Source organism: Sphaeroforma arctica, assembly GCF_001186125.1.
Source record: "Sphaeroforma arctica JP610 unplaced genomic scaffold supercont1.623, whole genome shotgun sequence".
Classification (NCBI taxonomy): domain Eukaryota; class Ichthyosporea; order Ichthyophonida; genus Sphaeroforma; species Sphaeroforma arctica.
Window position 1 is genome coordinate 20,427 of NW_014039935.1, and position 12,203 is coordinate 32,629.

The 12,203-nt window shown below is 45.1% G+C and overlaps 2 protein-coding genes and 1 non-coding gene across 3 annotated transcripts in view; all 3 read right to left on the reverse strand.

Annotated features, from left to right (window-relative positions):
* Positions 1-244: 244 nt before the first annotated feature.
* Positions 245-551, reverse strand: SARC_07679 (hypothetical protein; the record flags this gene model as incomplete). Its single annotated transcript, XM_014298370.1, has 2 exons — positions 245-463; positions 531-551. 2 exons carry the CDS (start codon positions 549-551, stop codon positions 245-247), a joined length of 240 nt encoding a protein of 79 aa, XP_014153845.1.
* A 4,370-nt stretch (positions 552-4,921) lies between these two features.
* SARC_30168 lies at positions 4,922-4,993 on the reverse strand. The gene has a single exon. It is a non-coding gene; the product is annotated as a tRNA-Thr (tRNA).
* A 1,281-nt stretch (positions 4,994-6,274) lies between these two features.
* SARC_07680 (hypothetical protein) overlaps positions 6,275-12,203 on the reverse strand; it is a 14,253-nt gene continuing 8,324 nt past the window's right edge. Inside the window, exons 13-16 of the mRNA XM_014298371.1 lie at positions 11,173-11,487; positions 10,298-10,405; positions 8,847-9,778; positions 6,275-8,551 (exon numbers count right to left, since the gene is read on the reverse strand). Of these exons, the coding sequence (XP_014153846.1) occupies positions 6,562-8,551; positions 8,847-9,778; positions 10,298-10,405; positions 11,173-11,487 (3,345 nt within the window). The 3' untranslated portion in view covers positions 6,275-6,561. The remainder of the gene's footprint in view (positions 8,552-8,846; positions 9,779-10,297; positions 10,406-11,172; positions 11,488-12,203) is intronic.

Genomic DNA, 12,203 nt, shown 5'->3' on the forward strand with positions numbered 1-12,203 from the left:
GGGGGGTTGTTCCTGCTGTTTACCTGCTGGGTTGTTAGTGCCGGCAGTTTCACTCTAATTCCACGCTTCTCCTATTTGCTGATAGATTTGTATACTTCGGTGTCCGAATCGTCGCTCCTCCAGGTTGTCGCAGACGTTGAGGCCTATCCCCTCCCGCCGCCGAATTTGCCACGGCTGGCCATTCCTGTCTTGCGGGAGGAAGCATATGGTCCCAACTCAGGATGTTTTAAGGAGTCCATCCGCATCAATTCTTCCATTTGACCCACGCATCAGCTTTTCCACCGAGTTCAGTCGAGTATACACTGTTACTTCCGCTCGACACTGGTCGTTTCCCGCCTGTTGCGATTCTGAGACGGGGGTGACTGGTGCTGTCTTGTTTCTCAAATTCCCACACAATCAATTCTTCGGTGCAACCACGGAAAGAGATTTCCGGGGCCGCATTGAATGCAGCCCGGGGTTGACCCTGAAAGATATGCCCAAAGAGTTAGGTATTTTGGGAACACAATTCAAGAAAACACACATCGTCTCACCTGACACTTGACGGTATCCATTCTGATAAAAATTGATGTACCACCATAAAATTCCCGCCACTTGTTGTGCGATGGACTCGTCAGTAGTTTCCTAATAAGAAAGCACCTTAATTGCATGTTAATTGCATGTTTATAGGAGGTAATAGCCAAAAGTCATGCAGTAGCCCAGAGCTCATCTGCAACAAGATTAATTTATTCAACCTGTCTACTGTAGACGTACTTTAGTAAGCGGTTCCTTTCTCACTTTAGGTGCAGAAAGAGAATATGCCGAATCCGAGCCCCAATGTACCGCTTTTTATACACCAATTGCGATCAAGGCTTGAATTTGGCCCACTTTTCAAAAATTGTATCAGGTTACTTCGCTGATTGTTAGCAATTATTTTGCAGAAATCTGCAAATGGAATTCTGAAGGAGATCTACTACAGACATTAATGGCGGAACGTGTACAGCCTTTCTTATTAAAACACTTGAGTGTCTAGTTTGCGAAGTAGTTGTGCTTGAAAAAGAACTTGTCTGTATGTACACATTGTGATAAATCTGTACTTAGTGATTCCACTAAGTGTTCACTATGGTTATAAACTACCAGAAAAAGAACTTGTATTATGTACACATTTTTATAAATTTGTACCTAGTGATTCCCCTAAGTGTTCACTATGTTTATAAACTACTAATTCTTTGGCATATTTTTATCGAACAACTCTGCAATTAGTATTGTAGAATTTGCTTTTAAGGCGATTACTTTGAGACGAAAATTTACATACCCGGAAACAATGAATATGCATCTCCAAATTTTATAGTTGAAGAGTGTTCTGATTGGGACTTCTGTGTTGGCATTGAGCTACTTTGATGCTTTCTCCGGTAACGGCGCGATCTTTCTCGCCCCTTGCCATCATCCTCATCTACGTGTACTTTCGAATCATTTCTTTTCTGATGTGAACTTTCAAGTTCATATAAGATGTTGGATTGAACACGTGACTATACTTCAGCAGTTAGCGGCTCTACTGCACTTCGCCAAACCTTAATTGAGTATACAGAATCTATCAGTCTTTGAAGTATTCGCTTCTTGCATGTCAGCCAATGTATCCACTGATTGACGTGAAGCTCGTGGATACTTTGGTGCCAACACCATTCCTTTACCTTTGCTAGGTGAAGAGTGTCAATATTCAGAGACTATGATTTCAGTTTCCTCTGTAGGAGCTCTTTCACCATTTCTCTTTGAGTCTACATCCATGGGCTGTTTATTAGCAACTTTTGAACTGGCTGCAACAGTTGTGTTTTTTTAAAAGTTTAAATGCTTCATCTTTAAATCTACTAGCCTAGTCGTAGATCTGTCTCATATTCAGTGGAAATATCTATTGGATGATCTGAAGCTATAGAAGCTTCATCCGTTGTCATTTTAGACATTGATTCTTTATTATGCGACGTATTTTTTTTTAAAGCTTTCCCTCTGTCCCTGCGATGCTTGCAAGATTTATTCTTGAGCTTCATTAAGGAATACTTTGGCTACTATTTCTTTTCGCTTAGTTTGTGGGTAAACCCTATCGGCTTTTGACTCTCGGCATTTTCTTCTTCTTAGGCTTGTCGTTCTCAGAGGGCATGTTGAAGAATGAAGCTACCAATGTTTTATACTCAAGTGATATTCAAATATTTGTCTATGTTATCATAGTTAATGTATTGTTTGGTATGTCGATACATGATAGTATCACTTAAGCAACAAAAAGGTATAAATGAAAACGCAAGTATAAACTCAAAAAATGTTTTTTTTTCTCTTCTTCTTCACATAAGTGTATTTTCGACATGTCGTCAATATCCCTGCTACCTTTTAAAAGTAAATTAAATATGTAAACCGACGAAAGAAGGAATAGTAATCGAGATGTAAGACAATTTATTAAAATAGAGTATTAGTACACGATAAAAAAAGTGAGCTTGCTGCTTACGACTTAAGTTGTATCAAAATGAGACCTTACCTGGTGATGTTCTGCTTTCTTTTATAAATCCAGTTAGATTCTCTTTTTTTAGTCAAAGTTGACGGTTGGCACTTTAGGCGCCAAATTAATCTCTATAGAGTAATTCTTTCCTATTCATAGAAAGTCCAAATTATTTTGACTTCTAGTAAAAGGGTTTAATTGACTGCTTTTAAAGAAGAAAACGAAAAGTTACTTCCGGTCCCCGTGTTGATGTGGTAGACACTAGGAAAAACATAGTTTATAATTATCAGCTTATAAAAACCAAACCCATCAGATTCATCTTTTGAAAGTGAACCATTTTAGTCATTTTATACAGTATCTTATAGAAGGAAAATATATATTTTACAGATGACAAGGCTCATATATAACTTAAAAACTATAATGAGTTATGCATTATTAATATAGAGCTAAAAGCGTTAGCTTAATTGGGGAAGGTTCATAGTGTACTGCTAAATATAACTCCATCTTCTAACCAACAGTTTGTAACTTCATTCCTATTCACTTGTTCACAACGCTATGCAACATAGCTGCGTGTGCGACACTAATATTTCGAGAAGTCCACTATACTAAGGTCTAAGCTCACAAATAATTGTTCAATTTGAACATAGCCCAGTCTGAGACTTTAGTTTAAATTTTCTCAAATACAAGTATCTTTAGCTTCTTTGTCAAATGTAGAACCATCTCCTCCTGCGTGTCAATGTTATATTGTAAACCTGTTATCTTTATACCTATCGAAAATCACCCATACCTACTACTAAGTCGGTACAAATCATTTGTATCTTCTGGCTGCTTTTAATACTTATAATTCGTGTTCTACTGCATGTACATTTCATATATTTCGTCTCTGAATGTTTCTGGATGACAATTTATACATCGATTATCCCATCAAGACTTTAAATGTAACTTCATCACGCTCGCAAGCTATTGCGAACGTAATTTTCTTGCTACTAGATTCCAATGCTGAGGCAGACCCTAACGAAGTCGTATACGACAATTGTAAAATAAGTGGCAGTGTCGATGGCATCGGCAAGTTTCTCTACATCTTCAACATTCTTCAGCCGTGTACACGTTCTTGTTAGCAGGTAATACCTTCGACTGCTTGAGTTATACTGTTTTGGTCCGAGTTACTAGGGGTATTATTATTTATTTCAAAGAAGATAAGTTACAATGTATGTACATATGGTACGGCTCTCCTAGCCGTTGTAGTGGTTCGGGGACGATCGATGGGAAAAAGTGGTCAGTAAATGCTATTTTGTCGACGATGGAGGATGTGCGGGTGCAATAAATCTCGAACATACCGTCGTTGCTACATTTTCTGTTGCTACGACTGCACTTGATGTGGTATTTGTAGTTGAAATTGATACGACTGCATTAGCAACCGAAATCAACACAGGTTGCGGAGTCAGTTCTAGAACGCTCACTGGAGTTGGAGAAGGTAGCGACATCTATTGGTCTACTGGGTACCAGCACGCGCTTGCTGGTGGGCACCAGCATGTTGTACTTCCGCACAGTCATATTGATATATGCACTACTTCACCGTCAGCCTTCGTGTCTGTATATGAAAGCATAGTGATGAATAATATTGTTCCACTTGACATATGAAGAATCGACATCTGACCTGCATGTTTGTGCGTTCTATCTTTTGTTTCTGTATTCGTTGTAGATATGTGTATGTCGATGGGTTGATTTTATGACATTATTGCGGTCACAACATTGCCATTAAACAAAAGTGGCGATATTTTGCTGTGTTGAAAGAATACATTTTCATTCACTTTAGCGACAAATCACTATAGTTTAGCAACTTAACTGTTTTAGGTTGTCCCATTTATTTCAGTGTAAGTATGAAAATATAAATTAATATCATCTGACCTGAATGTTTGTATGTCCCATTTTCTGTTTGTGTGTGTCGATATTGTAGATATATATGCGTCGATATTGTAGATATGTGTGCGTCGATATTGTAGATATGCGTGCGTCGATATTGAAGCTATGTGTGCGTCGATGGTTTGATGTTATGAAAATTGTGATCACCACATTGCTCCCAAACAGACAGTGGCGGCATTCCTGAGATTCGTTAGCTGTTGTGTTGAGAGAATATGCATTTTATTGCTACATTTCCCCTCATTGTAGCGATAAATCACTAAAGCTTTGCGACATATGTCAGTCTTTACACATTTGAAAACTAAAATATAGTAGACTCGTTAAGACTGACCCTAACCCTAGCTCTGCGCACAAGGCAGACTTGATTTTGGGATTTCCTATGGGTTAATATTTATCTAGAACTAGACAGAATAAACAGCTCTGGTAGGCTGCAAAGTGTGGAGAAAACTATATACACGGTACAGGGATGGTGAGCAGATAAATGTGCCTAGATCGGGTGATGAAAAAAATAAGTCTTCAACATAGGACATAAAATTAAAAGATTGCCTCCGCATGGGATTGAACCATGGACCTTCACATTACGAGTGTGACGCGATACCACTTTGCCACAGAGGATATGGTATCGTGTAATTTCTTTTAATATAAAAAACATTTTGAAAAAAAAACTTTTCTATTGCACTTGCTCTATATTTAAATATTTATTTACATTTAGATATCATATTGTTTGTTTTTATAGCAGATACTCCCGGAAGGATTGTAACAGAGGTAAAACTCTGAGACTAATTATGGGATTTTTCCGATCTGAGGGTTCTTCACCACAACTCTAGATATGAAGGACTGATAGACATATACGCACAGGCGTATAGCCGCCAAAGTGTATATATACGCGTAGCTATAATCATTCCTACACCAGAATTAGCCACAACCGTTAGCCTGATTCAATTTGTATTCACCAGTGCCTCTAAGAAAACCCACCCACTCACACCATTACTTTAGATATACTAAATTCCCATCTCACTTAATTCCAATACGATATAACATCGACGGGCATCAGCGTCGCCGAACAGCCCTAGTGTTATGTCCGGCTGCGCCGTTCTGTCTGGCTCCGCTGATAGTGTCTCCGACACTCTCAGGTCTAACAGTTCAGCAAAGCCAACGGTCTAAGTTTTATTTCTAAATAAATTCATATTTACTATTATGTTGTATGTTTTGAGATATAATTTATATTTGCCAAAAACTACTGTACTAACGGGGATAGGGCAACATCATACAGGACAAAATTACTTCAATCAACTAATCATCGTTTCCTTTTTAAACTACTTCTTGCAGACTGTACTTTCAAGGTAATGAAGCACTACACTGACGGACTGGGAGTCTCGCGAGTCTGCTTATATGCTAGGGGACAAGGGATTAGCATCACGAAGCACCTGCAACATGCCAGCTTCATGTGTATATCCAACGGGGAGACATATGCATCTAGAAGGTATATTTATATATGGTATCAAAAATGTACGCCAATAGGGTAAGGAGATGCGTAAAACGCGCGTGTTGTTTCCCGGGACATTGCGTATGCAGAGCCTGGTCTTCGGGGCCAGCTGCACCTGGCTATTGATAGATCTGGTATTTAAAATACAAGACCTAATTAATCTACCAAATGCGGAAAACTTTATCAGATAAAGCATACAGCAGGAAAACCTCAGTTTCAATAAATCAAACCCCGACCTGATATATATATATAATATAGTATAATATATATATAATGTCGGAAACATAATTAATTGACACAGCACATCAGTAACGCAGTCTTTGCACCAAGCCATCAAGATTTTCCCACCACATTACGGCGTCTTTCTGTCTATTTCTTTCCAGAAGCAATGTAATAAAATTTCAAATTTTGGGGATAGTGTTTATTTTCATGTGCACCATTTGATATTTGCATACTTTGAACTGTAGTTCATTTCTATAACTTGTATAAGGGGGATATGCTACTAATATAAAGTTGAAGCATATCATATTGATTTCCTAATGGTGCATAGTATGGTGGAGCAATCTAACTAAATGTAATGGAATCTTCGGAATAAAGTTGGGGAGTTCCTGTCAAACCACTCACATATATATACGAGATACAACGGACGGTGCCTAAGGCCAACTCCCACCATATGTCTCAAACCTGCTTTCCAATATCAAACGTTGAATGCAGCCAGAAACTCCGCGGTGGAGTCGGTCTTGGGTCGCTCTGGTATGTGCAGTTGTCGGTGCGCCGCACTCTCTCCGAACGTCAGAGGGAAGCCCCAACCCCTCTCGACCAACAGCCTGTGCAAAGACAAACACTCCTCCAGTGCCATACCACCCTCTTCTGTAGAAGTACCAATACTATTAGCCGCCGCGGCTTTGCCCGATCCAGCAGCGGCTGATGACCCACCAGCCGCCTGTAAACTCGCGGTGGGGACAATAACGTTCTCGTTCGAGGTGTTGGTTACCATGGCAATGAGATCCGCAACACTCGCCACCTTGGCCGGCACTTCGCCCATACTCAGCACCCGCACCTGTGCATTCGCGTCCCGGGCACCCCCCACAAACACACTCAGTGCACGCCTGCACGAGGGTCGCTCAACCACCTTCAACTGGGTGGGCAAGTTCAGTGTCAGCGGAGGCTGAGACTGAGGAGGCTCTGCCTGTGTGTCAGGTTGAGGCTCGACTTGAGTGCCATTGGCTGCGTCAAGGGGCGCATGCGGCTGTGTGTCGGTTGGTGCGGTGAGTGGTTCGTGTGATGTTGCCAGAGTGTGGTCTGGGTCGTGTTCGAGTGGGGCGGTGAGTGGTTGGTGGAGTGATTCTACCGGCGCGTCCTGTGGCTGTGATTGAGTGTCTTCTACCGGCTTGTCCATTGTCTGTGCAGGTGGTTGCGAATGCTCCTGTGCCTGACCCACGAGTGGGCCCTCGCCCGCATCGGTCTGGTCTGTGCTACTGGTGTGGTTGTATTCATGCGCACTGACATCCATGTGCGCTTCTTCCACATGGGGTTGGTCCACAGTACCACCGTTCGCGTTCTCCGAGTCCGCCTTGTTCACGTATATCTCGGGGCTCGTGGTGATGCCCGTGGGGTCTGTATCATTCGGGTGTGGCAGCGTGTGCGGGTACTGACCGACAGTCCCGCCCTCGCCCGACTCCATACCTCCCTCCACAGTTACAGTAGGTGTGCCTTGCACATCTAAACCGTGAGGGTGTATCGCACTCTCCCCGCTACTGCCGTCTCCGTTCTGCAGCACCGCGAACGGCGCCACCCCCACATCCAGGTGCCTCGTATCGAACGCCATCCCGGTTTCACCCGTCATCATTCCGTTGTCTCCCGCATGCATTTCACCTTCACCGGCCGTCATCCCGTTTTCCCCAATATCCATCCCGTTTTCCACGATATTCAGCGCATTGCCCCCCATGTTCACGTCGCTCTCGCCTGGGTGTATCCCGTTTTCAACGGGTGCAACGGTTTCTGGGGCGGCTTCGGAGGCCGCAGGCATGGTATGCTCGTGCTGGGGGTCCTGCACATCTTCGTCCACCTTCTTACCCTCACTCGCACCCAACGCATCGTCCGCAGACACGTGGTACTCCGCCTCGGCGCCCGGAGCTATGACCAGGTCTGTGCTATTTATAGACACTTCCGTATTAGGCACAGGACCCTCGGGCAGGGACAAGGACATGGGTTCCTCTATCGCCACAGTCACCTTCAAGGGCTCCGGCTTGGCAGGTACAGACGGTAGCCTATCAAGCACCACAAAGTCCAGTTGCTCACCCAACTTGCCCAGAAGCGATGCGAGCGCACTCTCCGCCTGTGACTGCGCCTCGGCCGCCGCAATACGTCCGTGGGCTGCCGCGTCTGAATCCGTACCCATCCCGATATCCATACTCTGCTGCTGGTTTATCGCATCATCACCTGAGTCTGGCACGTATGCTGACGAGGGTGCGCCTACGGCATCGGCCGGCCCTACACGGTCGTTCTCTTGTCCTGGACCTGGACCTTCTTTTGGGGCCTCCAGGTGCTCGAGGATATTGTATGGGATGAGTATGAGGCCTTGCTTACGCGTATCTAAGCTCACAGATGCGAGCTCCTCAATGGTCGACGGAGTCTTCACTTCAAACCACGCCGGGAACGTTTGTTCTGCATACTCGGCCCATTCACTGTGTGTGGAATAGTAGAGAGGATGGGGATTCAGGGGTTAGGGGTTATGCTTGCGTGGATGTGCGTATGAAATACAAGCAGAAGGTAACTGTACAGTTGAATGCACGATAAGATCATCGGAAATGTACCACAGAATCCTCGCCAAAATGAGTACAAATATATGATATGCAAGTATGCACTAAACTATAATGACATGTGTATAAATGGAAGGTTCTATCTGAGGATACACATACATGCCACATCATCGACAAGCCTATACTCAACGACATTCCTTCAGATACACATATAACCTACCCAACCGTAGCATCCGGACAGAACACCACCGACACAGACGCACGCGTCTGATGCATGGCCAACAGGGCTGTAAGCGGACTACACGCATCGCCATGCTGCACTTTGCTAGCGCCGCTCTCCACAGCCTTGTCGTCCGTGTTCTTATCCGCATTCACATCATTCGCATCTTGGGCGCGTATGTCCGCGCCTATCTCCCCGCTCACGTCTACGGGGTTGTCCTGGCTACCACCCGTCCCGCTTTCGGTCCCGGAATCCGTCTCAGAGCGCCACAGACAGAGTCCACCGGCATCCACCACCCGCTTCGATAGCTCATCGGCGTACAGGCACTGCACAAGAGTGGGTAGCGTGTACACCTTCTCGTCCGTATCCTCCTCGTCCACACACATGTTAATAGACGGAAGGGTGTTGCCGTTCAGGGCGTCGCCTGTATCGGGGTCGTTGGGGTTGGCCTGTGCCTGTGCGTCTGGTTTGCCCTTGTCCGTGTCTTGTGGGCGTCTGGTGTGGTAGTTGTACCGAGACGGTACATTGCTGCGCGAGTTGAGCGCCGCGCTATACTGCGCGTTGAACTCAAAGGTCAGCTGGTTGTTGTGTTGCTTCAGAGTACCGAACTGTTTGATGATGAGGTGCGCCAATCCGTTGGCGTCCTCGATCTCATCACCGGCGGTCTCATTGGTCGCCGGGTTCGCATCATCGGTGTTCCCTACAATCTGATTGGCGCTCACACTCACGTCCTCCATATCCATATTCAGGCTTAGATTACTGCTGTGTGCGGTATCCGCAGTTGCGTTTGGCACAAACGCACTCTGATCCGACTCACCCACCGCAGCGTCATTGATATCGGTGTTCAAACTGATCTCGGAGGGTTCTGTAAGTCCGGCCAAGGTAGCTGGAGGCTTGGATGCGGGTTTCTTGATCTTGGAGCCCGCCACCACCTAATCGGGGAGAAATGACAGGGGTTAACATGGCTAATATATATATATATAATACTCAAGTATAGAATAGAAGACATTCTATATGTAATACACCAGATGAAGTATCGTATCATGGTTGTTCTATAACACAGCATGGCCAGCCTAGTGCATATCTATAGTATAGACACCTCAGAGCCATGGAGCACATATAATTCATAAGCAGACTGCTAAGAATCACGCACACACTCACGAAATATAAGACAAACCCCACACACCCCTTACAATAAACCACAAATACACAATACTTAAACCAAATAAGTCATTACACACACGGACAAAAAGCACCGCCTATACCCGACACAGTACACACAGCGATAAACCACTAACACACACATACAACATAAGCATACCATCAAACATCAGAAAGACACCTGCACATGCACAAATCATAAACCATTTAAACACACCAGTACATACACAAACCATACAACATTCAAACACACCCGCACATACACAAAACCATCAAACATCACAACACACCTGTGCCCACAGGCGCTGCAGGCCACAGCGCACGAAGAAGTCCGCGTACCGCTTGTCAAACCAGGGCGTCGCAGTAGCGTTGTGATACATCTCCAGCGCCTTGATCACCTGTACGTCCCCATGGCACGTGCACGTGAGAGGGTGTGCATGGTTAGTCGCAGCAGAGAGTGCCGGCGAGTGAGCGTGTTTGGGTGCCAGTGGCTACGACTGAGTAGACCACTTGGGTTCACGTAGAATCGTGTATATACGATTGTAAGCACAGTATCAGTAGTTGAGACGGATGGTGTGTGTGTTTGGGTGCCAGTGCATTGCGTGAATTGAGACGGATGACGGGTATTTCCGATCTTCAGGTGTATGTGTATGTGTGTATGAGCGCGTGGTTAGAAGTGTGGATGAAATTAACAAAGGGCGTATGATTCTCATGTGTATGCGACAGCCCACTTGCACGTGGTGGGTTGTAACGAATTGGGCGATAGAGTATGACCCCTATCGAACAAGCCGAGCCAGGGCAGACCATAGTCCTGCAATGTCTGAGAGAGTGTGGGTAAAGGGTGTCTGGACTGAGGAAACACCTATCATAGGTACGGCAGAGTCTGAGTAAAGACGTCAGTATAGTAAGTGCGTGTAGGGTATATGAAACGTAGAGGGAAGCGAAGACCAATGCTGCACTGACTCACAGACTTGGATTACAAAGCCGCAGTAGGACATAGAGGCAAACATACAAGCAATCACCCCAAGATGACCGGAAAGATTAACGTATACTGGGCTGAAGCACCCCCACACAGAACGTAAATGATATAAATCTAGATTAAATTCTGCAAATCCAGACGTTTGTGAATGTATATACACTGGGGATTGCACAAACTACAACTTACCGCGTCGAAGATGTCCTTCTCCGCAGGCACCCCAAAGATCTCAAACGTGCCCACGCGTCCAACCAGAACGCGTTTATTTTTATCCACATCTCCGAGCTCCGTCACATCGCCAGCCGGTTCATTCGCACCCGCCCTGGCATTGGTCTCCACATCGCTTGCCTTGGGTGCTGCGCCTGCCTTCGCGGCCTTCTCCCTCTCAACTCGCTTCTCCTTTTCGGCACGCAGCACTTGCTCGATCACGGTGGGCGGGGGGTCCCAACCGACAAACACACGCAGCTCTTCATACGAGTATGTGCGAATGGTTTTGAGTAGGACCTGTAGGTAGATGAGATATGGATATTGGTAGGTAGGTAGCTGGTTAGAAGACTACATATCCTGTAAGCGCATGAGCATGTATGTATATGCATGCGCGCACATCTATGCATAGGTGCAAATATGTCCACCGAAGTAGAATCAGAGTTCACGCCGATGCTGTGAAGATATTATTGATAGTTCACGACGTCCAACCACAGTCGACAGCGCTCCGTTTGTGACAGTCCTTTCCCACATCACCCCCAGACACAAACAGTAAACAAGTCACAGTCACATACCACTACACGTGCGTAGCTACTGATATATGGCCCCTCCCACCAAGCTCGCCTCATTGAACGTACGAGAAACACTAAACAAGTCACAGTCACATATCACTATGCGTGCGTAGCTACTGCTGTATGGTCCCTCACACCAAGCTCACCTCATTGAACGTACGAGAAACACTAAACAAGTCACAGTCACATATCACTACGCGTGCGTAGCTACTGATGTATGGCCCCTCCCACCAAGCTCACCTCGTTGAAACGTACGATAAACATTAAACAAGTCACAGTCACATATCACTACGCGTGCGTAGCTACTGATGTATGGCCCCTCCCACCAAGCTCACCTCGTTGAACGTACGATAAACATTAAACAAGTCACAGTCACATATCACTACGCGTGCGTAGCTACTGATGTATGGCCCCTCCCACCAAGCTCACCTCGTTGAACGTACG